Raw genomic sequence first — 25,252 nt, 5'->3', positions numbered from 1 at the left:
AAAACGGGTATCAATCGAAAGCTGACTCTCCACTGATTACGAAAATATAAATTTTATTCCGCTCGTGGCCCTGGAACTCCCACAATCAGCCTCGAATTTTTCATGGTTATGGAGATTGGCATTGGGACGCAACAATGCTGTCTGGCGAAACGAGAGAGTAGCTCAGGACGTAACAATGCTGTCTGGCGAAACGAGAGAGTAGCTCAAGAGAAAAAGAGCCAGACACCATTGTTACGTCCCGATGCCAATCTCCATAACAATGAAAAATTCGAGGCTGATTGTGGGAGTTCCAGGGACACGAGCGGAATAAAATTTATATTTTCGTAATCAGTGGAGAGTCAGCTTTCGATTGATACCCGTTTTACCAAATTTAATGCTCGGCAAGCCGGTCAAAAATGACCGTCAAATTGCCTGTAGCCAAATATAAATTGTGACGTGATACAATTTCACTGAAGCGTGAGATTTGCTTGCGTCGACACCATATAGTTCACTATGGTGTAAAGTAGCGAGGTATGACGTCATGTCTTACCCAACTGTGCATGAACATACTCGTGCTTGACCGCTTTCTCTTCTCATATCTGGTTGATGGCACGTGGAAGCCATTATAAATGTACAGCAGGAAACACTACCAATAGAAGTTCAGCATAAAAACGGAGGTGGACTCAGTATGTCCTAATGATAGGTTCTACTATCTAATGAAATTTGAAATTTATTTTCAAAAACAAAAAAAACTGGCGGTTTATCGAAATGAGAAACATACTGGCAAATGTAAATGTCTCAATACAGTGGCGGCTCGTGACAATATCGGTTGGTGGGGCAAGGGCTGCTGGCGACTTAATATCAACATGACGCCACAGTGGCGTTTTCCAACGTCAAAAGTAACTTCATGATGGTCAATTGGTCACATGAATTTCCCGACAGCCGTGCTTTCTGACGTGTAGGTGCCGCGAGAGGTTTGCCAGTGAGCCGTGACTTGAAGTGTGGTAACAAATGTTTTATTTATTTTTGCATTCCAATGATCATTTTACAAAATGTACGCGAACTAAGAATCGTCCCTCTGCCACGAATCAATCATCAGGGCATCCTTAGTATCTAGCGTTATGATTTCGTGGTAGAGATTACGCAAGCGCCGAGTAAGACTAACCTACACAACACATACACAGACAGACTAACTAACTACAAATAGCATTCGCATGACACTTGCTGACCTTTTAATTGTTCCATTATAGAATGTAAATGTGGAATGGCAACGACCGATTTTGCTGCTTCGTTCCGCTTCGCTGAAGCTTTACTCAGACTTATTTTACGGCAGCTACTGTAGGATTTCTGACAATCCAAAAGGCGTCTTCCAGAGCGCAGAATTAACTGAATCTGGTCTTGATCGAAAGCTACACTGACACCGAAAATGTAAATGAAAATATGATCAGGCACTGAACCACTTAGAATTCGCCCTCCAAGTCTGAATTATCGGCATTGTCCGAACAATCGAAGAGCCGCAATGAGTCATTGTTATCGTCATTGTTTTGCGGTCATCCAATTGTTCTGAACAATGCAGATTTCAGACGTTGGGGGTAGTTTTTCATCCAAGTACGGGGCCTGACCATATTTTGATTCATAATTTCGGAATCAGTGCGATAGTAGCTTTCGATCAAGACCAGATTCAGTAAATTCTGAGCTTTGGAACACAACTTTTGGATTGCCTGAAATCCTACAAGAGCTGCCGTAAAATAAGTCTGAGTAAAGCTTCAGCGAAGCGGAACGAAGCTGAAAATCCGTCGTTGCTATTCCACGTTTCTATTCTATAATATTGCAATAGATGTTGTGATAAAAAAGTAATGCAATATAGTTTGATAAAAAAGTAATGCAATATAGTTCAAACTACAATTGTATATATACAGATACACTAGGGCAGGGAGTAGGGGTTAAACCCGCTCAGAGGCCAAACGCCGAGCGGCGGCCAAATGTCTGTACGGCGTTTGGCGTCTGTTATGTTCAGACGCCGAGTAGCTATACGGCGTTTGGCGTCTGTTATGTTCAGACGCCGAGTAGCTATACGGCGTTTGGCCTCTGTTATGTTCAGACGCCGAGTAGCTATACGGCGTTTGGCGTCTGATATGGTGAGACGCCGAGTAGCTATACGGCGTTTGGCGTCTGTCATGTTGAGACGCCGAGTAGCTATACGGCGTTTGGCGTCTGGTAACTGAGCAGAGGCTAAATCCTTTCATGGCGCGACTATATGATATCTAAGATTGCATATTGTTAAATTTTTGTCATAATAAGCGGTGGCAGAATCCCAAATTATCTATTGCATGTTCAGCTGTATCAAATTATTGTATCACTGCCCAGGGTTGCAATGAATCGAGTCATCATCATCATCATCATTGGTTTATTAGCAATTTTATCAGTTCAATACACCACAAAAATGCGATACAATGAATAGACAGGAAGATGTCGAAGCGACTTGGATTTTTCTATGGAATCAGACACCCACCTTGGCCTAGGCGATGTAAAGAGGAGGCATGCACACTGAATTAAAGTAAAGAAGACAGTATAGATAAAAAGAAAGCGACAAGAATAGGGCGGCGTGTCATGGGAAGCGAGATCGATAGGTCAGTCGTTATCCGGTAATCTTGAGGATGGACTGTATTTATTTATTTATTAGCAATTGCTTGTCACGACTCGACTCACAATTTTTTTGATGACTCGAGTCATTTTCTTGAAAAGGGATTTACTCATTGTATGACTTATCCAGGAATGGTATATCAGGACTGATAAATGAAAAATATGCCCAAACCTGCCTTTTATCTGTTACAATAACCATGTTTAGAATGGAAAAAATAAACTTAAAAATTATCCGAGGCTTTCGATATCGCCCCCGCGAGTTCCACAGAAGTGATCTGAAGCTGAACTCGATGGGGAACAGTAAACACCATGACTTGTACTCGACCCATTGCTCTCGGACTTGACTCGCCGGTGAATTGAATACGACTCGACTTGACTTCTTGAAACCTAGTGACTTGGTTACAACCCTGTCACCACCCCATATTTGTACACTAGCAATGAATTTCAGACCCAAGTCTGCAGATACAGTATGTAATGAAACTGCAATACCACAATATGAAATAGCCAACGGAACCACAGCAGAAGGCAATGAAACCGCGGTAAAAGTCATTAAGAAATGAGCAGTGGAACCACAGTAAAAATGACTGAGAAAAAAGCATTGGAACAGTTAAAAGTCATTAAGAAATAAGCAGTGGTACCACAGTAAAAGTCAGAGAAATAAGCAATCAAACCACAGTAAACATTGATAAATTAGCAGTGGAACCACAGTATAAACGTCGTTAAGAAATAATTCACACAGTACATATCATGCAATAAAAATCATCATCAGGATCAGGTATCTGCTGTCCCGGGCAACAGTCCTCGTGTGTCCATCGACCACAGCCGTCACACGCAACCTGGAAACGAGTTAGAATCAATATACCTGACAAATGTAATCTCGTAATTGCATACCCATTTCATGTCTTTTTTTGGGTGGTCTTGACTACTGCATTTAATGCAATAATCTCCCAATTCTTTCACATCTGCAGGAAAAACATGCACGTATTTAATGTGGTTTGCATCTGACATGGACCAACATACCCGTCGCATCAAGCAAGATTTGACCGAACTGCTGGCGGTAGCTTTCGCAAGCTCGTCGAGAATGATTAAAATTAAGGTTGCCATATGGGATCCAGTGGTCAAGTAGAGTTTGGCGGCCTATTAAATGAAAGTTTGCAAATCAATTTTCTCAAATCTTAATACATGAACGCATCACAAACCTTCAACGCAAGGACTCCACAATAAAATCCGTCATTTTGAACACCGGTCCTTATTAATCCTGTATATCTTGCAGCTGATTCTCTTCTTGAGTACGTTCGTATAAATTCGCTGGATTAATACAGAAATGAAATATGTCTCTTGAATACGACCTCATCGACTTACTCAAACTGTTGCAAGACATTCCCATAGCGATCCTCGTGGCCCATTGGATCGCATAGTAGAACCATATTTGATTCAACGTCAGATATCTGAAAGAGTATATACACACATTACACTAATACAGAATATATCAATTTATTTTAAATGAATTCCAGTTTTCAAGTAATCGAAAGCCATGATAATATCAAGCTTTTTAACACTCAGTCAATTACCCCTAAATCACAATCAAGTAGAGATTCTTCACTGAGGAATGCAACATGGCTATACTCGGGTAAAATATTTACACACCTTGCACTTCGTTGTCGACAGCGTGAGGTACACGATGAGCCCAGCAGTGTACCGCCTCGATATGCTCATCTAGCTTTTCTGACGTTTTGATTTCGCAGAGAACACAATTAAGTTCTTGAACTCTTATGATTCTAATGAGGTGTGTCAAATCCTCAGCTAGAGCAATCGCTGTCATTGCTGCAAGGAAACTCGGTAATCATAAGCATCGAAAGACGTCTACCATAGTGTAGCAGACATCTTTTGTTTGTCGGCGTTAAAGCTCCCAACTTCGACCCTTTAGCAATCCTTCGTGAGCGTGACTACCCTCAAATAACATCCTAGACGCTAGATGGCGTTTGGCGGCTACAGTTTTGAGACGCCAAGTAGCTACACGGCGTCTCACATTTCGGACGCCAAACGCCGTATAGCGACTCGGCGTCTCAAAACTGTGGCCGCCAAACGCCATCTAGCGTCAACAGTTCAGCCGCCAAACGCCGTGTAGACATTCGGCCGCCGCGCGGCGTTTGGCGTCTGGTGTTTGGCCTCTGAGCGGGTTTAACCCCTGTTGAGGGCAGGGGTTCTCAACTTTCCTTGCGTAACGGGCCGCATTTTAACAGCAAAAAGCGCTGCGGGCCGCAGAACATTATATTACCGTATATTTGTGGACTATACTATTATATTTAGGCTAATATAGCCTAGCATTTAGTTTGTATGCATTCTACAGCATAATGGACAGCGTTCGTAAGCTTTCAGTTGCTGTTTCTAGTGATTGTGTTATCTTCCGACGGAACAAGTAAATCCCTTCATGGAGCGTGCATTGCATTCGTTCCCAAGTCGGTATGTGCACCTTCAAACCCTTGCACCAGAGAACTGAACTCTCTGTTTCAATGCGTGAGCGAGCAAGTATAAAACTACGGTAACTTTTTCTTTACAGAGGCCATTGTCACTTTGGGCTCTCAGTGATATGAGAAGAAGTCTCATGTCCGGGGTAATTTCTGAGCAAACCAATCAACCATTCTCCTTTCCTTCCATGGCTGATGCCCTGCACCAATAGTTACAGAAGTCAGCTTTGTTAGATTGATGTTGTTTGCTAGTCCGCTCTCCCCACGTTTGCCCAGCCAGCATTACGTGTACAAATATATCCACTCTGATAGAATACCCCAATACAATTAGCGTTGCAATGTCCGTAGACTTTGTCCAATGCTAGGTTAAAGTAGTCTACGGGGCAACGTGTTTCAAAACATGCGACAAAAGATTAACTGACATTGCTGTTACTCTTCTTGTCACGGTTGAATCAGACAACTGCAGCTTCGAAATTTGTTAGGTGAAGTTGTCCTTGCTGCTAAATTCCGGAAACAGCGGAGATTCGCACAGTATAGTAACGTTTTGTTGGAGAAACACCTTTTCTAACCGATTTCATGGGTTTAGCGATATACCAAGCAATTTTGAACCATGCGTTTTTAACGTCGTCGGCAATCTCAACAATGCCTCAAAATATGGATTGCTTAGCCTGAGACCTAGCTAGTAACGCTTTTTTCTAAGATCAGGTGATATGTGTAACTCGAGATGGAGCTGTCCGAAGACCTATTCAGAAAAATAAGAATCTAAACTCGACCATATCAAGAAACCAGAAAACATTGAAGAATGAGAATAAATCAAACGAAACACAGACGGAGCGATAAGAGAGCTTTAGTAGCTAAATTGATACCGTATGCAACAATACTGTGCCGGTAGTAATTGCGATCATATTGAAAGATCTCGCGGGCCACAGAAAAAGCCTCTGCGGGCCGCGGGTTGAGAACCCCTGCACTAGGGTTACCATATTTCTATGACACAAATTCCGGACACTCTTTAGCGCCCACTAGAGGATTTCAAAATGAGTTATGACGTCACACTAGCAAAGCTTTGCTCATAGACCAGAGGTGGTCACGATCCGGTTCAGGAGTATGTATGTGGCTATGTGTTGTTTAACCGGGAACCAAACCACATTTTTCAGCCCCTTCCCACCCAAATAAACAATTATTTTTAGCCCATCATAGGTTAATCGATGCAACTTCTGGGGGGATGGGGGGAGGGTTGCTATATAATTCTGGTTTGTATATGCATCTGGTCGTTAGATTTTTTGAATGAATTATGTCAATAATATTGATTGTTCCATATATTCCTATATAGCTACTATAGTTATTATACTCTCCGCCCACATGATCAGAGTTAGTGGTACGCCCACATGATCAGAGTTAGTGGTAGAGCTGGCGGAGGATGATGAGTTCAAAAATACAGGGAGCGTAATTGTACATCGGTAAGTCATATTCATAAGATTGTTTATCAGCCTTATGCCGGTGCGCACCACGGAGCGTTATAAACACCCCACATTCAGTGGTTTCCAACCATTTATGGTCACGACTCCATCTCCAATTTGAAAATGTTCCGTGGCGCGGATCAAAATTTGACGAGCTGATTACTAAAAGAAGTCAGCACCTTTGCCCAGACTTACTCACGGGCTATTTTGATAACGTTCATCATATTCGCGAACCCCAGAATAAAAGGCAAACGACCGCCAAGTTTGGAACCACTATCATTGAATATAGCATTTAAACGACCTTTACGACCTCTAGGAGAATGTTCTCCTATGTTGCGATTACAATTAGGCTTATTCCAGTAAATTAAGGTTGTTTTTATTTATATTTTATTGCACTTTTTGCGAGGGTGGAAGTCCCCATATTAAAACCAATATATGTGATAGTAAATCGCGCGCAGCGCGAAGAAAAAGATGCATCAGCATAAATATTCCCAAAAATAATGTTTTCATGTTAATTTACGAAAAAATTATGAGCCTACGTCAAGTCTTCAAAATTCCGGACACTAAACATATTTTAGAAATTCCTCCCGGACGCAAGTTTGAACAGTGAAATTCCGGACGTATGGCAACCCTAAGATACACATAATGCCGAGTTTAATGACAGCAACAACAAACAAACAAACAAGGAACAATATATATATGATAATTTACTATATGATATCAATACAACATCCATTGTAGCAGTATATTTATTAAACTCGAAGACTTTTCGGGTGCCTCTTTTCAAGAGTTATCGGCACACTGAAGGGATTTAAACAGATTTAAAAGCAAAACCAAAAAGGCACAGTATGACGCAACAATCAAGATCATGGGCAGGAAGTTCGCAAATTCGCAAAGGCAGGAAGTACATCTTTCTTGAATATTTCTTGAATTGTTGCAAACTGCTACTAGTAGCGTTGAATTCAGCTTCAATGACACGATGTTCCGTCAATGTAACGGTATTGCGATGGGTTTACCGTTGGGACCTAGTCTGGCCGATATATTCGTGGGATACCATGAAAGAAATTGTTTGAAAACGTCGCAAAGCCTCTCCTCTATTTTAGATATGTCGATGACACCTTTGTTGCCTTTAAAAATGAGCGAGAGTGTAATAATTTCTTCGAAAAATTGAATTGTCTCCATCCAGCTCTACAATTTACCATGAAAAAGGAAACTGATGCTGCCCTTCCCTTTTTAGACGTCTTAGTAGAGAGATCAGGACAAACGTTTTTAACGTCGGTGTACAGAAAACCTACTTTCACTGGTCATTATATTCGTTGGGATTCATTCTGCCCGAAGCGGCGTAAATTAAACCTCATTTCATCTCGCGTTAATCGCGCCTTGCGCCTCTGCTCACTGGATAAACTGTCACGCGAATTGGATGATATCCACTTGATTCTCTCCAGGGTATTGAAAAAATCGGATACAGCTCCAAAATATGGCCCAGAAAAATGCCCGGCATTTTTACACCTACCTTGGCTAGGTAACGTGTCTAGCCGATTTGAAAAGCTTATTAAATCGGCTGTTCACCGTTGCTACTACAGCGTTAACACGCATGTAGTGTACACGACGAAACCCTTGTTACCCAACTCTCGAAAAGATGTACTTCCTGCCTTTGATGCAAGTAATGTTGTTTACCAATACAAGTGCCACTGTGATAGTAGGTATGTAGGACGTACATCTCAAAAGATTTTTTGAGCGTATTAAGCAGCATATCCCAAAATTGATTCGGTCAAAAACATGCGCAAATGATCGCACGGAGCTCACACGTCAGTGCAAATTGGCTGCAAAAACAGACTGCTATGATGATTACCAAGCATATGCTTCGTCAATCGGTCAGCATCTGAGCGAAAACCTTGCGCGTGGTAGGTCTGTGTTTCATTTAAAAGTGTTGGAGTCTACTATTATTCAGTTGAGCAAACCTATTTTATGTAGACAGAAAGATTTCCTCTATAACCTACAAATTTCTCATTAGTGCGTGTTGTTCCGTGCGTGTCATTGTTTATTTACAAATTGTGCTGCTACTATAGTACCGTACTGATTGGAGTATTTGGTTGTTATAAGATTTAACTAAAACAATACTAGTCTTACGTTAAATACTATGACGAAGTCCTGTGACAAGCCCACTGGGTCTTCTGCTGGACATGGAAGCAAACAAAAGTCTGCCAACAATTCTGATGTGACTACCGGTACCCAACACCAGAGCGTACTGCAGCAAATTCGTACGGAACTTCCAACTATCATCAAGAACTGTCTTGATGAAGTTTGCAAAGAAGGAAACTTCCATTTATCCAATCCTGATCTACAAAAATCTCTTTTGGAAGTCAATTCATCCATCAAAGATCTGAAATTAGAACTGGACGAAATAAAAAGAAGTCAGAACTTTATTACCGATAAATTTGATGAATTCGAAAAGCGAATTGAAATCAACTCAATGACATTGAAAGATAACAAAAAGCTCATCAAAGATCACGAAGAAATGATACAAAGTCAATCTGCAGTAATTGAAAAACTAACCAATAAAATGGAAGAAATAGATCGTCAATGCAGAATGGATATCCTGGAATTTCATGGGATTGCAGCAACTCAAAAAGAGGATACTAACTCCTGGATCAATGAAGTTGTATCCAAATTGAATATTACCTTGAGCGAATCCGACATTTCGTTCTCACATCGAAAATTTCATGCTGATGAGACTTTATCCAAGCCTCCACCAATAATAGTCAAGTTTTCCTCCAGAAAAATCCGAAACAATGTTTATTCAAGCCGCCATAACCTAAAAAATTCGACCGACACACCAAGGATTCCTGACATGGACAAAGTCTTCATTATTGAAAACCTGACTGAAAAGAACCGCCAACTCTTCTTCGATGCCAGGAAATTGAAAAGGGATCATGGCTACTCATACCTCTGGACAAAGTTTGGAAGAGTTCTGGTGAGAAAGAATGACGATGCATCGATTCTTCAAGTATGCAATGAAAGTGACTTACAGAAGATCAAGTGACTTCAGTACAGATGTCCATTTTATCAAGAAATAACTCTCAAAGATGTCCTCCACATCATCACGACATGATACGGTAATTGCTACTCCTCATGATAATCAAATGCTAGACATTTCCAAATTTAACTTCAGCAATGTATTTGAGTGTTACTCCTCCGACATTGATGACATTGCACATAAACTGGATGACATAGGGCACCGTGAAAAAGTTACTCTAATGCACCTCAATCTTAGATCTCTAGCTAGTCATATTGATGACCTTAGCGACATGATTTATAGCCTGCATAATGCACCATCTATTATAGGAATATCCGAAACTAAGTTACCCAATACAGATGCTCCTGATCTTAATCTTGATGGTTTCGATTTCTATCATTCACCATCCCCTACAAATGCTGGTGGTGTCGGCCTCTACATAAAATCGACTTATCCAGTTTCGCTGACAGATACTTATGACCTAGATGTTAATGGTGTAGAGCAAATATGGGCCAAAATAGCTCATCCTATCGGCAATTCGCCCTCTTTCATAGTTGGTGTTATCTATAGACATCCAAGTCACTCCTTCTCAGATTTCTCTGCGGAACTGGGCCGCACCTTGTCATTACTAAATTCTCAAATGAAAACTTTTTTCATCCTCGGAGACTTGAATATCTACTTACTATCTACTACAACGGGAACTCTTGACCATTTGAATATTTTGAACTCTCACGGTACAGCTCCTCTTATCACTTTACCGACTCGAGTAACTCATCACTCTGCAACACTACTTGATCACATATACACCAACTTAACTGCGTGCCCTATTCATCCTTTGGTTATCTGGAATGATCTTACAGACCATTATCCAGTTTTGGCCGATGTTGTTACCAAATCTCCACCATTTAAAAGTAGTTATGTTTATAAAAGACTACCTACAATGGAGTCCAAGACTTCATTATTAGTTGAATCATTCGACTATTTTCCTGGTAATGATCTACAGCCGCTCACCAAAGAAAATCTTGATGCTCAGTTTGAGAGCTTTCTATCTCAGATCACTGACCTAGTCAACAAACACATTCCTATCCAGCGCCTTACACGTAGACAACGCAAGTTACATCTCAAACCCTGGATCACTCCAGGTATTCTGCGCTCCATTAAGAAAAGGAATAAACTTCATCGTAAATGGATCACAAATGGTATTGAATTAGACCGAATCAAGTATAAAACATATGCAAATAAATTAAACCAGATCAAATTCAAGGCAAAAAAATCATACTTTCACAAATATTTCAATCAACATAGCTCAAATCAAAAACAGATGTGGCGTGGGATAAAGAATCTCATCAATCCTTGCTCACATAAATCAACCAAACCATCCCAAATTAATGATGAAAATGGGCTGGTGATATCTGATCCTGCATCTATAGCATGCACTTTCAACAAATATTTTACATCAATTGGTCCAAATCTTGCTTTGAAGTGTAAAAATTCGCACAACAGATGCATCTTGCCTCCATTCCAGAGCAATGCTAACAGCATGTTTATGGTGCCTGCCAATGAACCAGAAATTCATGATATAATTAGAAATATGAAGGGTGGGAAGGCAGAGGGTTACGATAAGTTACCAGTTGAACTGCTCAAAGTAATAACACCAGCTATTACACCATACATCTGCCACTTCTTCAATCAGTGTGTAGAAAATGGAATTTTCCCTCCTAACTCACTTAAATATGCAAGGGTGGTTCCAGTTTATAAAAAAGGGGACAAAAGTAATATGTCTAACTATAGGCCTATATCCATCTTATCTTGCATGGCTATAGTGTTTGAGAAGCTCATCCATACACGTCTATATAAGTACTTTGAACCTCTACTGTACCCATAGGCGCCGAACCTGGGCATGCAAGGCATGCCAGGCATGCCTAGACATTTTTTTAGGCATGCGGCATGCCTAGAATTCGGTTTGGCATGAATCGGCATAATCCCCGATTGTGTTATTTAGAACGAATCGCAATGTATTTCCGTTTACGACATTACCTGCTACCGCTTATGTGAGCGAGGTAACCCGTTGCGCGCGGCCAATTAGCTACAAGCGCGTTGCCAATTAACAAGATTTGTCTGTGCACAATGTAACGCGACGCGATCTCCCGCTGAGATGATCGCGAAATTGTGTCATTGATTGCCGTGCGTTCGGCAATCATCGCTTGGGACGCTTGCCTGCTTTATCGCGTCTCCTACAAGCCTAGTTTCACTCGCTTGAGCATGATGAACAATCACATCAGCAGTAGGCCCGGTGCCATCGCTTCCTGCACATTCGCATCTGCATTGGCGCACACGATATTATCGCTTGCCTACACAATCGCATCTGCAACAGGCCTGGTACGAAGGATATCATCGCTGGCCAACTATCGCGTCTAGAGGTGAGCAATGAGCATGCGTTGGCTCCCATCTCTCGAGCCTAGCATGCGTTAGCTCCAATCTTTCGATGGCTTGGTGACAATGCCGTTAGGTGTTTGTTGGTTAGCGATTGTAATTAAAGAGCGACATCGCTGACCTGAATGGCATCGAATGTCCGCAGACATGTGCGATTGTGAGTGCGCCGTGCATGCGTAAGTGAATCCTGCTAATACCTAAACATTACTATCGGAAGATGTGTGTCAACTGTCAAGGCTTGAGTTGTAAAAGACGGGAAAGGTTTGAACAACCTGAAATTGGTGCCATTATAAAACAGATTCCATAACAACTCTGACATTTTGCCTTGCGCAAATCGTCGCTGAGGTTACATAATACGCGTTGATAAGCGGCGTATTTAATTGTTCGCTAGCGATCGGGACTCGCTAATTGACAGCACTTCCGGACTCGTCGACAAGCTTATCATACGCGCAAGTTTGTTAACACGCAGATATTGCATAATCGGCATTTATGCAGGCACTTAACCCTCATGAATTGATGCTATATTATCCCTAATTATCAATTCCGTCGGATCACGACGTCTTCCTTTGTGACGTCATCGAACTCGCATGCCTAAGCAAAATTAGCGTTCGGCGCCTATGACTGTACCCTAACCAATTTGGCTTTCGTACCAACTGCAATACTAACCAAGCAGTACTCAACCTTCTTCTTCAATATTATTCAACAATATCTAAAAATGAAGTTGGCTGTAGTATTTTTCTGGACCTTCAAAACGCTTTTGACACAGTAAACCACAGTCTTTTACTCGATAAACTATTTCGATATGGGGTGAGAGGCTCTCAGCACAATCTAATAAAATCTTATCTATCACACCGCATGCAATATGTTGATGATCTATCTTCTGTCAAGTCTGCTTCATCGTTAGTTACCTGTGGCATCCCACAAGGATCGGTCCTTGGACCCTTACTGTTCAATATATACTTGAATGACTTGATCGCATGCTCTCCTTTTCACACGACACTTTTTGCGGATGACACATGCTTGTATGTCTCGGCTTCCTCTCTTCCAATCTTGCAAGAATTAGTTCACACTCAAATGCATCGAATAAGTTCCTGGATGAATGCGAACAAGCTACTCCTAAATCCGTCTAAAACACAAATTCTAATCATTAACCAAAAGCCTAGTCCTGTTACATTCTTCTCTCCATTTTTGAATCTGAATAATACAAATGTGAACCCCATCTCCTGTGTGAAGTACCTTGGAATTCACATTGACGATAATTTATCATGGAAATCCCATATCGATAAAATTACTACGAAACTTTCCAGGGTTGTAGGGATTTTTTCTCGTCTAAGACACAGTCTCCCAAGACCTGTGCTTAGAAATTTATATTTCTCACTCTTTCATAGTCAGCTCAGTTATGGCATAGTCTTCTGGGGACTTAGCTGCAAAACGTACTATTCGAAAATCGAAGTACTTCAAAATTTGGCAATTAAATACATCAGTGGTATGAAAGAAAGGGAACGACTCTCCCCAAAATATAAATCCCTGAACATCTTGAAAGTAAAGGACCTTTGCACTCTGGAGGTTGCTAAATTGATGTATAAGTATGATCGAGGTGATCTCCCAAGTTTGTTTAGTGATATGTTCACGCCATCTAGTGTCGTACATACACACCGTACTCGGTCTTCGACTTCAAAAAAATTATTTGTATCTCGTGTGACGAATAGTAAGTGCCGCAGATCAATCATATATCATGGACCAAAAATATGGAATGACATTCCTCTAGCCATGAGGAAAATGTCTTTTTCAGCCTTTTGTCGCGAATTTAAATCTCATTTACTCTTGTCATATTGAAGTTAGTTAGATTTACATTGTAATTGCCGTATTGCCGTATATTGGATTTGATAATCTTATGTTGCCAAATTGTTTCTTTTTCATAATTTGAACTGACAACACTGTACATTTATCCATCTTCTATTTATTTTTTGTTTTCATTGCATTTCATTCTTTAGTTTACTTCTTTATTATTGTTGCCTGTTACTCTGTTGTTGTTCCAACTTACCACTGTTCTACCTGTTTTTAATTTATTCTTGACGCCAGACTCTATTAAAAGACGAATTTTGTACTCCATCGCTGCAGCCGACTAGATGGTCCCTAAGGAACCGTATCGCTGCAACATGTATTTTGTTTTTGAATGTAATTTTTTGCTCAATAAAAACTGTCTCTCTCTATGTCCGTATACTTCGTAGTTTGTTATTGTTGCCATTGATACGATGCGAATTTCATGGTCTGTGATTTTGATTGTTGCGTCATACTTTGCCTTTTTGGTTTTGCTTTTAAATCTGTTTAAATCCCTTCAGTGTGCCGATAACTCTTGAAAAGAGGCACCCGAAAAGTCTTCGAGTTTAATAAATATACTGCTACAATGGATGTTGTATTGAAAGCTATATTCAAGTTCTGTACCACGAACCAGCTATTTAAGTACTATATGATATTTGGATATCCATAATAGAAATAGCATTCCAATAATTAGCGAAAAGTCCGAGTATCAGGGTTAAATTTAAGGCAGTGGCTATTCGTCCGGAACCGGATGAATAGCCCAAAGCTATAGACCAGGCTATTCGTCCGGAACTGTGTGACGTAACTATGGGGATAGATGTTTCGTGCTGGTATTACTAAATAACAACGTCGCCCATGAAGGCAAAGTAGAATTTGATGAAATAATAATGAATGAATATTTAATCAAATATTATAATATTCATTTATTAATTTATTTATCTATCTCTAGTAGTCAGAAAAACGCATTGGGTCACGTATGAGGATAGTCATGGCTCGCTGCATACAACGTGTTTTTTATATGTCGGACGCCAGTTGACGGTCGACGTGAGTACAGCAGGAGCAGCGTGTCGTGAATGGAGAAGCCACCGTCAGCGTGGGCGCCGCTGTCGAGCTGAAACTTTCGAAGTATGAGGACCTGTGAAGATCTATGCGTGTTGCTACGGCCAAGAACGTTCAAACAGAGCTGATGTGGTAAGGATCTGATAAATTGATAGCGCATTTTAAGACACTTGATATTCAATTTACTTTTATGTCCGTGGACATAGCATGCGACATTACAGCATGCGAGACCTCGGCATGCGACAATTTAGCATGCGACACATGAGCATGTGGGTTAAATTACGGGTTAGGGGTAGGTTAGGGTTGGATTTATGGTTGGGTTAGGGTTAGGCTTTAGGTTAGGTTAGGTTAGGCTATGTTTCGGGTTAGGGTAAGTTTTTGGGTTATACAGTCACATGCTGAAGTGACGCATGCTGATGTGTTCCATGCTGAACTGTCGTTTTCCATTGTGTCGCATGCTCATATGTCGGGCAACCAGTAATTTCCCTTATGCCTCTACGTTTTGATGCCTCGTGGTTTGCTTAATTCAATACTCGGGAATGATATGTATGTGTATTTATGCATATGTCTGAAATGTATGCTTTTAATTGAGGTCTTGCTACAGCCGAGAATGTTGAGACAGAGCTGATGTGGTAAGGATCTGATAAATTGATAGCGTATTTTAAGACACTTGATATTCAATTTACTGCTAATAATTTCCCTTATGCCTCTATGTTTTGGTGCCTCGTGGTTACCTCCATTCAATACTTGAAATGATATGTATGTGTATATGCATATGTCTGAAATTTACGGTATATACTTTTAATTGAGGGCAATCAACAACATGCGGGTCGATGAAATGAGAACAAAGATATATTTCTTGATGTTGTAATAGTTAACTAGAACAAATTGAATAAACTAACACAAATATAATATAAATGAATGAAATGTAGTCAATCAATTAATAGCGATCAATTCTTGCAGCGATCGCAGAACCATTTACTTTGTTTTGGGGAAGCGTTTAGTCCCGCACACAAGAAATGGTCCCATCTCAGACAGGAGTCGCAACAAATGGAATTGCTGTCCAGCAACTCGTCACATACTCCGCAATACCAGTCCTTCTGACGACATTTCTTTCGGTATAATTTCATTATGGCCGCCCATCCATCTGCTGTGAAATATTTCTTGATCTGAATTATGTTTACAGATTCGTCAAGACAGCTATTAGGAATGTCACGAGTATCAGGTTTGGCTGATTTCCGGTCCAGTCGCTTGCCGAATATTGCGGCACGAGTGTCGGTTGGTGACACGAACCACGATAACATCACTGCAATTGAGGTAAAAATATAAGATAGTAGAGGGTTTTGCTATAGAAAAGAACTTACATCGCTCCATGTCTTTAGGGTGCTTCTTTGAAAATCTAACCGGCCCGTCTGATTTCTTTTTCTTTCGAAGACCCACGACAGTTTGCTCAAGGCCTTTTGGACGACCTCGTTTTTTCATTTGTGGTGGAAGAGTTATGTTGGTAAGATCTGGAACACCAAGATGAAAGAGTTCTATAATTTGGCGAGCTCAAATTTCAATTCATTTAGCCAACCAACCAATCAACTGTTCCGAGGGTTTGATGTTTTGCTTGACAAATCCAGACACTGCTGGTGTGTTGTTTTCTGCAATTTAAAACATGAATCAAATCTTTATTTTTTTACAACCGGCAAAATATATCGGCTGGGCACTGAATCAGTACATTGTTTTGAATAAATTAGTAGTAGTTGTAGGTTCACCAGATGTTACTAAAAACGAATCATAGCGGTGAAATGAGCCTACCCGATGTGCAAATGGAAGTGTCTATTGCTGGTTCGAGGTTTCTTGACTGACCAGTTGATTCATTACTTGAAGAAATTTTGTCTGTACCTGGTAAGACAAATACGTGGTAAAAGCCTAAACTTCAATGGTAAAATGATAACTAACCAGTCATCTCAACAATGAGGACAGTCTTTTTCTGCTCAGAGCTGTGCGCCGTATCTTCCACAGTATGGTCGTCACCTGCAAGGAGCGAGGCGGATGCAAATAAATATCAAGCGCAGTCACAGAACAAAACACACCTGTTGTGCTGTTGTTGGCATCCGTTGCACATTGTAACAAAACATTGACTATCCCAGTATCTGAAAAAAGTCAGTGTCATGAATTAAATATTTATTGTATATTTCATATTTACCATGTGTTTCAGACTGGCTGTTTGCATTCCATGCCACTTCACCTCCACTACCCCACACCTTCGCAAGCATCTCCAGCACTTCAATTTTGTTCTCGAATTCGCGCATGGAGGACTCGGAGACAATTGACGCCAATTTTTGTGTAATGGCATTGGCTTTTTTAAATTTTTCGAATTGTGACGTGATTGGCTTCGTTTTGGCAACATTCATACCAATTGTTGCGGGATGTGAAATGATCTCGTTGTCCGACATAACTTCACTGTTCTTCTTGTAGTATGCTAAGGTCCATCGTATTGCGCATAATTCTGGACAGAACAAGCTTTGAGAGTTTTGACGACGCACATGGAAAATGTGACGACATGGTAATTTCATTGACTGGCGGAAAGCGCACTTGCAGTCGTGTGCAGACGGTTGAACTTCTCCATTCTCTTTTGTAGGGGTTTTGAGCTGAGTGAGGACCTTTTCAAGAGCATATGGTGTGAGGATCTGTCCGTACTGGTGCTCTGTACTACCCACCTCAAATGGCATTACAGGTACCTTTTGCAGAATTGAAATGGATCGATGGGATTGTTCTGTACGCAGAGACTTGATGACAAGCATTAAATTGTGAAAAAACTGCTGCAAGCTAGAGTACTTGGTAATAACAGCCTTCAATTTTTGGTTGATGCACTCAACTCTATTGTTAGTTTGATTTTGAAATGTCACGCCAGTATTTTTATAGACATACACCCACTCTTCCTTGATGTCATGCCAGTTTTTGTTGAAGTATGACACGACATTTCCCAATCCACTGTCAATCAGTTTTTGATATAATTCTTCGTAATGCAGGTAAGACCGAGCATACGCCATTTCTTGTACAATATTCAAAATATAACTACGTTCTGTTGCAGTGATTCCCATTTTATCGCAAGTCAATTCTCTTCGGAATGTCCTCAACACATGAAATGAACATATCAAAATTTTGGCATCCGGGAATTCTGCTTTAAAGACTTGACGCTCTGTAAAATCTTTATCTGCCATGATAGTGACAGTTTCGCACCATTTACTGTTGTATTTTTTAAAGATTCTTGCCATCTCGGATATCGATGCCGCATCTTCTGACACCAAGACAAAGACGCCAACTACAACACTCTCTCCATTACCATCTTCTGCAATCAACAAGTACACTGGCATTCTCATGTCGTTCAGTTTGTAAGTGGCATCGATGAATAATATTTCGGGATAGTGTGAAAAAGTCTGTTGCATATCTTTGTCTTGGAAAAATATACCGTTCAGAACATTTTGTTCTGTAACGATTATCTCCACGACGGCACCTGAGCAAGAGCAAATTAGGGACTATAGTTGATGAGAACCACCAGAAACAAATACTTTACCTGGAATTTCTTCGAGTTCCTTTGCTGTCGCTTCTAGTGCTGACACTTCACCGGATCTTGTGATGCCAATGTTGTGAAGATCTTTTAACAGTACGACTTGACCTAGTGAAGTCCGTAAATGGTTTTGTAACAGCTTTTTATTTGCCTTCAGGCTCAACAGTTCTTTAACGTGGTCCTTCTGGCCGGAGTCTAGTCTGCGCTGATGCGGCAAATGTTCGAAGGCATTCTACAAAAAAATATATGTTACTGCTCCACATTTCGTTTCGCTGTTCATGTTAGTAATTGATTTTATTGTTATATTAATGTGTTATTGTTAGTGTTTTGTTTGTTCAACTTCAATTGTATACTTTTTCTCGACTTATATTTGTTGTGTTGCTTTTGTTTCATTGTTTATTCAACTGTTCTTGTTTGTTGTGTTACTCTATTCGTTGTTTGTTAGTCTGTTTGTTACTGTTAGTTTTAGTTAATTGCTTTTTTAGTGCCTTGGTTGCTCTAGTTAAGTTAACTTTTTAATGCGTCCTGCGCACTAGAATCTCTCTTCTAGAGTTACACGTAGTTGCTGATGCTGTAGTGTGCCACTGCACTCTCCAATTCCTCATAAGAGGCGAGCTATCCTTATTCTGTTTGTTCTTATAAAGTTCTGTTGATGTTACTGTTCGTTCTTCCTGTGTTATTGTTTTGTGCTTGTAGTTGTAGTTTTGATGTTACTGTTCGTTATTTTATTTATGGTGTGTGTTGCCTGTCTGCAAACTGGGGTACTTTGATGACTTGCTTCAACTAATGGTTGATGCACACAACTCTATTTTTCGTATGATTTTGAAATGTCACACCACTGTTCTTCAATTTACTTCACTTCCTATACACATCTTTTGTTTACTTATTTATCATTTTACGCTACAGTTTATTTAGCCTGTATTTACTCTCTCACGCACTTCAAATTCATGATTGCTCATTGCTGTGTGTCTGATAATACTACCTTCTTGAGCTCATGATTATGATGTTCGTCCATGCTCCTCACGATGAGATACTGGCCGTCATCAGAGGTACCAAGCTTGATGTGAGCTTGGCAGTCTTTACGGAAAGTACTGAAATAAAATCGGGGATATGCAAATTGTGATGATATATTGAATGTTGAGCGCATTCGTCATACATAGCAAGTTGGCGAGATATAGGTATAGCAAGCAGTAAGTTATACTTACTGTTGATTAGGACGTCGACCCTTGGATTTAGTTTGAAAACGGCGGCCGCCGTGAATACAGTGCAAAGTAATTTCGCCGTACTTCAATTTGGTGTTATAATTACGCAGGGTAGTCCGCTTTTTCGAAGCGTCCAGCGTACGCGAGTCTCTTTTGTACAGTTGCACGTACTTGTGTTTCTGATAGAGTGCCACAGCACGCTCAAATTCCTCATGAGTGGCGAACCTGCTTTCCTTATTCAACATTTTATCGGTCAGTACAGGCTCTATCACGCAGAAATTGATAACCGGTCAGATTTCATCAGTCGCGTCACAATGTTGGTTTTCTACAGTTACGTCACAGGAAACATCCATTCCGAATAGTTACGTCACACGGTTCCGGACGAATAGCCTGATCTATGGGCTTGGGCTATTCGTCCGGTTCCGGACGAATAGCCACTGCCTAAATTTAATCGTCGCAGTGGAATCAAAGTATCTTATGTTATGTCCATTTTACATATTTTGAGAAAATTATCTTTGAGTGAAGTTTTCATCTTCTTTCAGCCATATATTGGAGACGATTAACTTTGATATACTAAGACAGACATCACCATAGCTAAGATATGACCGAAAAAAGTACAAAAAATTTTGAAAAGTCGACTTTTTTCGAGTTTAAAAAAGGGAGCTTCAAAATTTGAAAACTGGACATAAGATACTTCGATTTCACTGCGACGTTATAATCTAATTTATTATTACTAAGAAACTTAAACGAACCCAGCTATAACCCGATAATACATGCAAAAATTAATGACTGTTCGTGGTACACAACTTGAAGATTGGTTTCATCACAACACCCATTGCAATAATACGTTTACCCTTCAAGTTATGGTAAATGTGTGTTATTGCAATAGATGTTGTGATCAAAGAGCAATGCAATATATAATGTCGAATAGCAATTGCAACAGCACTGACAAAGAAACAGTAAGACTATAAAGCAACAATAAATATGACAATACGAATAATACAACAATTAAAATGCAATATATTAGAAATAACAGATATTTATATATAACGTCGAATATAATGGCATCAATCGCAAGCACGCGAACAAAGGAACAGTATGAATGAACGCGAGCAATAAATATGAAAGTACTAGCCTATATGATATTGAGAAATCCATAGTAGAAATAGTAGTCGAAAAAGTAGCGAAACGTTTATCAGTAGTATTGGCTGGAAAATCAGCTCCTAAGTACTAGAAAAGCAGTAACTTATATAAGGCAAGAAGCAGTGTTCGAAGTATATGTCTCACTTACTATTTGAATGTGTGGTCAATTTCCCTGCATGACTGTGGGCATTTGATTTCCTCGATACATTTCTTGCATAAGCATGCAGTCTTAATTTAATGTATCGGCGCCATTAGCGTGTCACGGGGGGAAATCATTTGGTTTCGGAAGTTTTTCAAAAATGAAAAAAAAAGTTTTCGAACCGTGCCAAATCTATATTACTCCGTCGTGTAGGAACGTATGACTGTTAAATTTGAAGAACTGTGAGATGAACGGAGAATCGGTTCCTGTACAGAAAAATGCTAGCGACAACTCTCGCACTCTGAATGCTTGATATCCTTAGCGATCACCCAGTCGCAGATGTAATAGTGGGCGTTTGCTTCTCCTTCGTCCAGGCAAGCGTCGGCAAGTAACTTCAAATTTTCTTCCACTTCGTGTCTCTCCTCCCGTTCTTGATTTTTGTGGTTGTCTACCGCCGATTTCAAAAAATCTATCAAATTCGCTGAATTATCCTGCTCACAATTCTCCCCTCTGCTGCTTTCCATGTGCTGCGACACGCAAATGAGTTTTTAAGGCATTACGGAATTGTATCTCCTTCGGGGGTGTGATTGACCACGGCTTCTCATCTGCAAGATATATAGACTGTAATGTTAAGCACATTTCTGTTACTTCAGCCCAGAATAGAAAATACCACATAATAGCCTACATCCGCAAAAAGATACTCTACGGCATCTTGCGTGAGGCGGCCAGTGAGAAGGTATTTTAGTTCACCTCCGATTACCGGCGTCTGATGGAGATAGAGGACGCTTTGGGAGGACATCAATATCCCGGTCTGGACAGGCTTCCATCATGGCTTCGAAAATACGAGGTCTGCAGTCATTTTGATAGCCTTCGAATATAATTACGATTAGTGGATAATTGTGACCAGCCATTGCAAAATATCAAATTACCATTTCGATTGATTATATTTTTGCATCGGAGGTGGCAAATAAACCTTCTACTGGTCTTCTAGCATTCATCAAATCGAACCAATTATTGTAAAATTCGCAGAAAAAGGCAGTTGTCTCTGCATCCTTGATAACAGCACCGCAAGCGTGCATTGCTCGTAGAGCAGACGCGGTGCTGTGACTGAGTACCTGGAGTAAAAAGATGATACGGTATATTCAAAACCAACAGATGCATGCTTAGGCCTACACGAAATGCAATATCATGACGAATATTGATATCTCACTTGAGCAGCAGTGCAAACAGGGCCGTAAAAGCACGTCATCAGCCCCCTCCAAACCGTTGGTCTTGGCCCACCATATGATGATAAACCGGTCTTGGGCCCACCATATGATGATAAACCGAACTTGGGAGGGGGGGCTTCGGCCCCCAGACCCCCCTATCGCTATGCGCTGTTTACCGCCGTTTACCTCACCTAAACCGCGCGAAGCGCGAAAATTTTCTATGATTGAGTCTGTCAATATGATCCAAAATTGCGTATATATTGCTATCAATTTTTATCTTCTCTGCTCACGTAATCAGATTTACAGGTAGAGCTGAGTGAGGTGTCTTGGAAACTGTAGGGCCCGTTGGTACGACTCCGTAACATGATGTTATTTCGTGACTTCCAGTTTGAGCGTAGGCTACCAAACTAAAAGACGCACACGATTTCGAATTGGTATTTCTTCATTGACATATAATCTTTCCTTTCGGGATGGTATTTGTTCAGATTGTAAAATACACTATTTTGTATATATAACGAAGTTTTCGGACACCATGTTAAGGGCAGTCCTTGTCGGCGAAGTTTTTCTCGCTGCCGATCGTTCTGGCACACTTGGAGTCGCATGTTAGGTGGCCTAAAACTTTATGTGTCTTGATGCGTCGTGGCGCGGTAATAGCCAACGCCGATATGCCCATTTCTATAAATCTTGCGTATTTTTTCTTGGGGAAAAGTACCCCAAAATCAAGATATAATCACATTTGGATATCTTGCATGGTTCTCTGTATTTGAAACGTAAAAAAGGCTAATGAATTTCACAAGGATTTCGCATTACCTGCGATTTCAAAGGCGCAATTTCTTCATCTTTCTCCTAACACTGACCTTGGAGCTGCAATTTGTAAGGAGCGACTTAATATAGAGCAGTGGGTGATATGAGCTGTTAACTGTGTCTACACTTACAAATGGACATATAGGCAATGTTGAATCTTACCAGCTCCTGCCTCAACAGGGTACACTCCTCACAAGAAGCCTATTCGTTGATATTCTAAATCAGTGGTTCCCAACGTGGGCGATTTGGCGGCGTAGGGGCGATAGGGGGGGCGAAAATGGACAAAGGGGGCGCCAGGGTCAAGTGTACCTGTTTGATGCTGGTGTGATCAGACTATATGACCTTCTCGGTCTTATCGATCATTCCTAAATTTTCTGTACCACCACCACTGCCGTGTGTTATGTATTTTGGTTTGATGAAAATAAAGACTCTCTCAATAAAACAGATTTCCCACCAGAATCAATACAAGCTGTGTAATGATTCAGTGTTCGGTTATGCGCTTCTTTGCCAACAAAAGACAACGTCTCTTTGTCTTTTCTTCCTTTGGCCGCGTGGCAGACCCGGCAATCAGGCTATTCTCACGCCTGCGAGAACGAATAGGCTGATGAAATTTAGTTACCGTAACACAAATTTCGCAGCATACTTCACACTTTGAGGTGATGCGAACAAACGTACCACAAAACAGGCTTGTGGCCCGCCGGGAGAAAACGGGGTGTTTTGAAGAAAGGGGGTGGTTTGCAAACACGATGTTCTAAATCAGTGGTTCTCGACGTTTTTGTCATTGTGGACCCCTTTTGGACCTTCATGGACCTCCCTCGAGTATTCGTTCAAAATTAGCCCTATTATCGTGCAACCGTCACCTATCTTGCGCAAATATTAACTGTATAGGTTTGTGAGAAACAGCCACAAAATGAATTCTCGTGAAAATAACATCATGCTAATTGATGAGTTTGCTTCCTCTGAGAAGGTCATGAAGGTCATTCAATTGCAGTGAGTCCTGACGTTTTAGCAGTTATGAAGCGAAACTGCCTTACGATTTCCCTAGCTTTGAAAATTACAAATTACGTTGTGAATCATGTTGCAAATTTAGAGGCTTCGTGTACCCTCTGAAAATGCTTCACGGGCCCAAGGTTGAGAACAACTGCCCTAGAGAACTAAAAGTTGTCAAAAGGTAAAGTAATCTACAATAGTCCTCACCTCCATGTTTTTTCATCTTGCGGGCATCCAATGCGGGCAGCGGGGACCCTGCCGTTGAAGATGGCTCTGTGGATAGCGTAGATGGCTCTGCAGGCAGTGTAATTGGCTCTGCAGGCAACGGAATTGTCTCTGCAGGCCGCGTAATATGCTCTGCAGGCAGCGAAATTGTCTCTGCAGGTCGCGTAATATGCTCTGCAGCCCCAGCGAAATTGTCTCTGCAGGCCGCGTGATACGCGGCAGTATAATTAAGATTGGATATAATCGACGTATATCTCAATCACGCGCTCGCGAGGTGCGCATCAGCTTTTACTCATGTGTGGCAGGGCGAATGCCTGATCTCAGGCCTCAGTCACGTCTTGTCAGGCGTTTAGATTTCTTCTTTGGGGGCGGCAATTTCGGAGTTGCCGCTGGGGAATCATGACGGGTCAGATTTGCGCAAGTATCAGGCTCTCGATCACGTACAATTGTGGCAGGAATATCCAATGTGGCCACTGGCCACGTACGTTTTATCATCGATGTGATCGCACCGGTTGGATTCCGGCGAGGATTGTAGTGAGAGCTGAGCTTCGTCGGTCGGTTCGTCCAATGTCGGCTGCTGCTCGGATTTAATTTCCCCGTGTGGTATTAGCGGCCGGTCGGCACGAATGTCGACTGTATGACGTCTCGTGCTCGCGTCAGATTGTAACCCATATATGTTTTCGCCCGTATCGATCGAATGTAATGCAATGTCCCGATCAGTATTGTCGACACCAGTAGTAGAGACTTGCGCACCGCGACGAGCCGAAACGCTTCCTCGTAACTTGTTCGCCGATTTTGTAATAAAATCCACAACGGCAATTCGTTTGTCATGAAATGTTTTACGCACTTGATTACGCCTAGAACAAAATCACAATCCCCAGATCATAGCGTTCATTAGACAGAAAAGTAGGGTATATTGGATAGGGTTACCATACGTCCTCTTTTAAGAGGATTTGTCCTATTTTTTGAAAGTGTCCTCGGAGGCAGTGGCGTAGCAGCCACCTGGCGGTTCTGGCTCTGCGCCAGGGGCGGCAGGCTCCAAGGGGGCGGCAAAATGAGGCTGCACAGTGAGAGAGATGCCTGCATCATCGTGATGGTTTGAAGAC

The 25,252-nt window shown here is 41.1% G+C and overlaps 3 protein-coding genes and 3 long non-coding RNA genes across 11 annotated transcripts in view; 2 read left to right on the top strand and 4 right to left on the bottom strand.

Annotated features, from left to right (window-relative positions):
- LOC145452817 (kynurenine--oxoglutarate transaminase 3-like) overlaps positions 1 to 25,252 on the bottom strand; it is a 151,520-nt gene that overhangs the window by 90,324 nt on the left and 35,944 nt on the right. The window lies entirely within an intron of this gene.
- On the bottom strand, positions 3,080 to 3,771 carry LOC145452511 (uncharacterized). Its single transcript, XR_013919402.1, has 2 exons — positions 3,514 to 3,771; positions 3,080 to 3,458 (listed from the first exon to the last, which is right to left on the bottom strand). It is a non-coding gene; the product is annotated as an uncharacterized LOC145452511 (long non-coding RNA).
- Positions 7,997 to 10,934, top strand: LOC145452825 (uncharacterized). Its single transcript, XM_080330971.1, has one exon. It carries the CDS (start codon positions 8,688 to 8,690, stop codon positions 9,588 to 9,590), a length of 903 nt encoding a protein of 300 aa, XP_080187097.1. The 5' UTR covers positions 7,997 to 8,687; the 3' UTR covers positions 9,591 to 10,934.
- LOC145452837 (uncharacterized) lies at positions 14,569 to 19,552 on the top strand. Of its 5 annotated transcripts, XR_013919549.1 has the most exons (11): positions 15,096 to 15,508; positions 15,840 to 15,994; positions 16,063 to 16,193; positions 16,259 to 16,806; positions 16,863 to 17,026; positions 17,083 to 17,430; positions 17,506 to 17,705; positions 17,790 to 17,896; positions 17,959 to 18,068; positions 18,132 to 18,229; positions 18,593 to 19,552. It is a non-coding gene; the product is annotated as an uncharacterized LOC145452837 (long non-coding RNA). The 5 variants fall into 5 exon arrangements; XR_013919548.1 differs by lacking the exons at positions 15,096 to 15,508; positions 15,840 to 15,994 and adding an exon at positions 14,569 to 15,008 and having other exon boundaries at positions 18,132 to 18,259; XR_013919547.1 differs by having other exon boundaries at positions 17,506 to 17,896; positions 18,132 to 18,259.
- On the bottom strand, positions 15,732 to 20,077 carry LOC145452813 (uncharacterized). The gene is made up of 10 exons (XM_080330955.1): positions 19,641 to 20,077; positions 19,418 to 19,526; positions 18,442 to 18,667; positions 17,071 to 18,381; positions 16,958 to 17,017; positions 16,824 to 16,898; positions 16,680 to 16,766; positions 16,457 to 16,522; positions 16,241 to 16,387; positions 15,732 to 16,182 (listed from the first exon to the last, which is right to left on the bottom strand). The coding sequence occupies exons 1-10, from the start codon at positions 19,880 to 19,882 to the stop codon at positions 15,827 to 15,829; spliced, it is 2,679 nt and encodes an 892-aa protein (XP_080187081.1). The 5' UTR covers positions 19,883 to 20,077; the 3' UTR covers positions 15,732 to 15,826.
- On the bottom strand, positions 21,126 to 24,268 carry LOC145452833 (uncharacterized). Its single transcript, XR_013919535.1, has 5 exons — positions 24,129 to 24,268; positions 22,938 to 22,991; positions 21,849 to 22,034; positions 21,670 to 21,787; positions 21,126 to 21,524 (listed from the first exon to the last, which is right to left on the bottom strand). It is a non-coding gene; the product is annotated as an uncharacterized LOC145452833 (long non-coding RNA).

Source organism: Botryllus schlosseri, chromosome 12 (assembly GCF_051294905.1).
Source record: "Botryllus schlosseri isolate E-star chromosome 12, Bs_hap1, whole genome shotgun sequence".
Lineage (NCBI taxonomy): Eukaryota > Metazoa > Chordata > Ascidiacea > Stolidobranchia > Styelidae > Botryllus > Botryllus schlosseri.
Note: the sequence above shows the minus strand (reverse complement) of the source record. Positions and strands in the feature narration are given on the sequence as shown.

Bases quoted from the DNA above. Each gene is read 5' to 3' on its own strand.
- LOC145452825 (XM_080330971.1), top strand. From the start codon at position 8,688: ATGACGAAGTCCTGTGACAAGCCCACTGGGTCTTCTGCTGGACATGGA.
- LOC145452813 (XM_080330955.1), bottom strand. From the start codon at position 19,882: ATGTTGAATAAGGAAAGCAGGTTCGCCACTCATGAGGAATTTGAGCGT. The intron at 19,527-19,640 runs GTAAGTATAACT...ATTTTATTTCAG, and splicing joins GGTCGACGTCCTAATCAACA to TACTTTCCGTAAAGACTGCC. The intron at 16,767-16,823 runs GTTAGTTATCAT...TTGTCTTACCAG, and splicing joins CCTCATTGTTGAGATGACTG to GTACAGACAAAATTTCTTCA.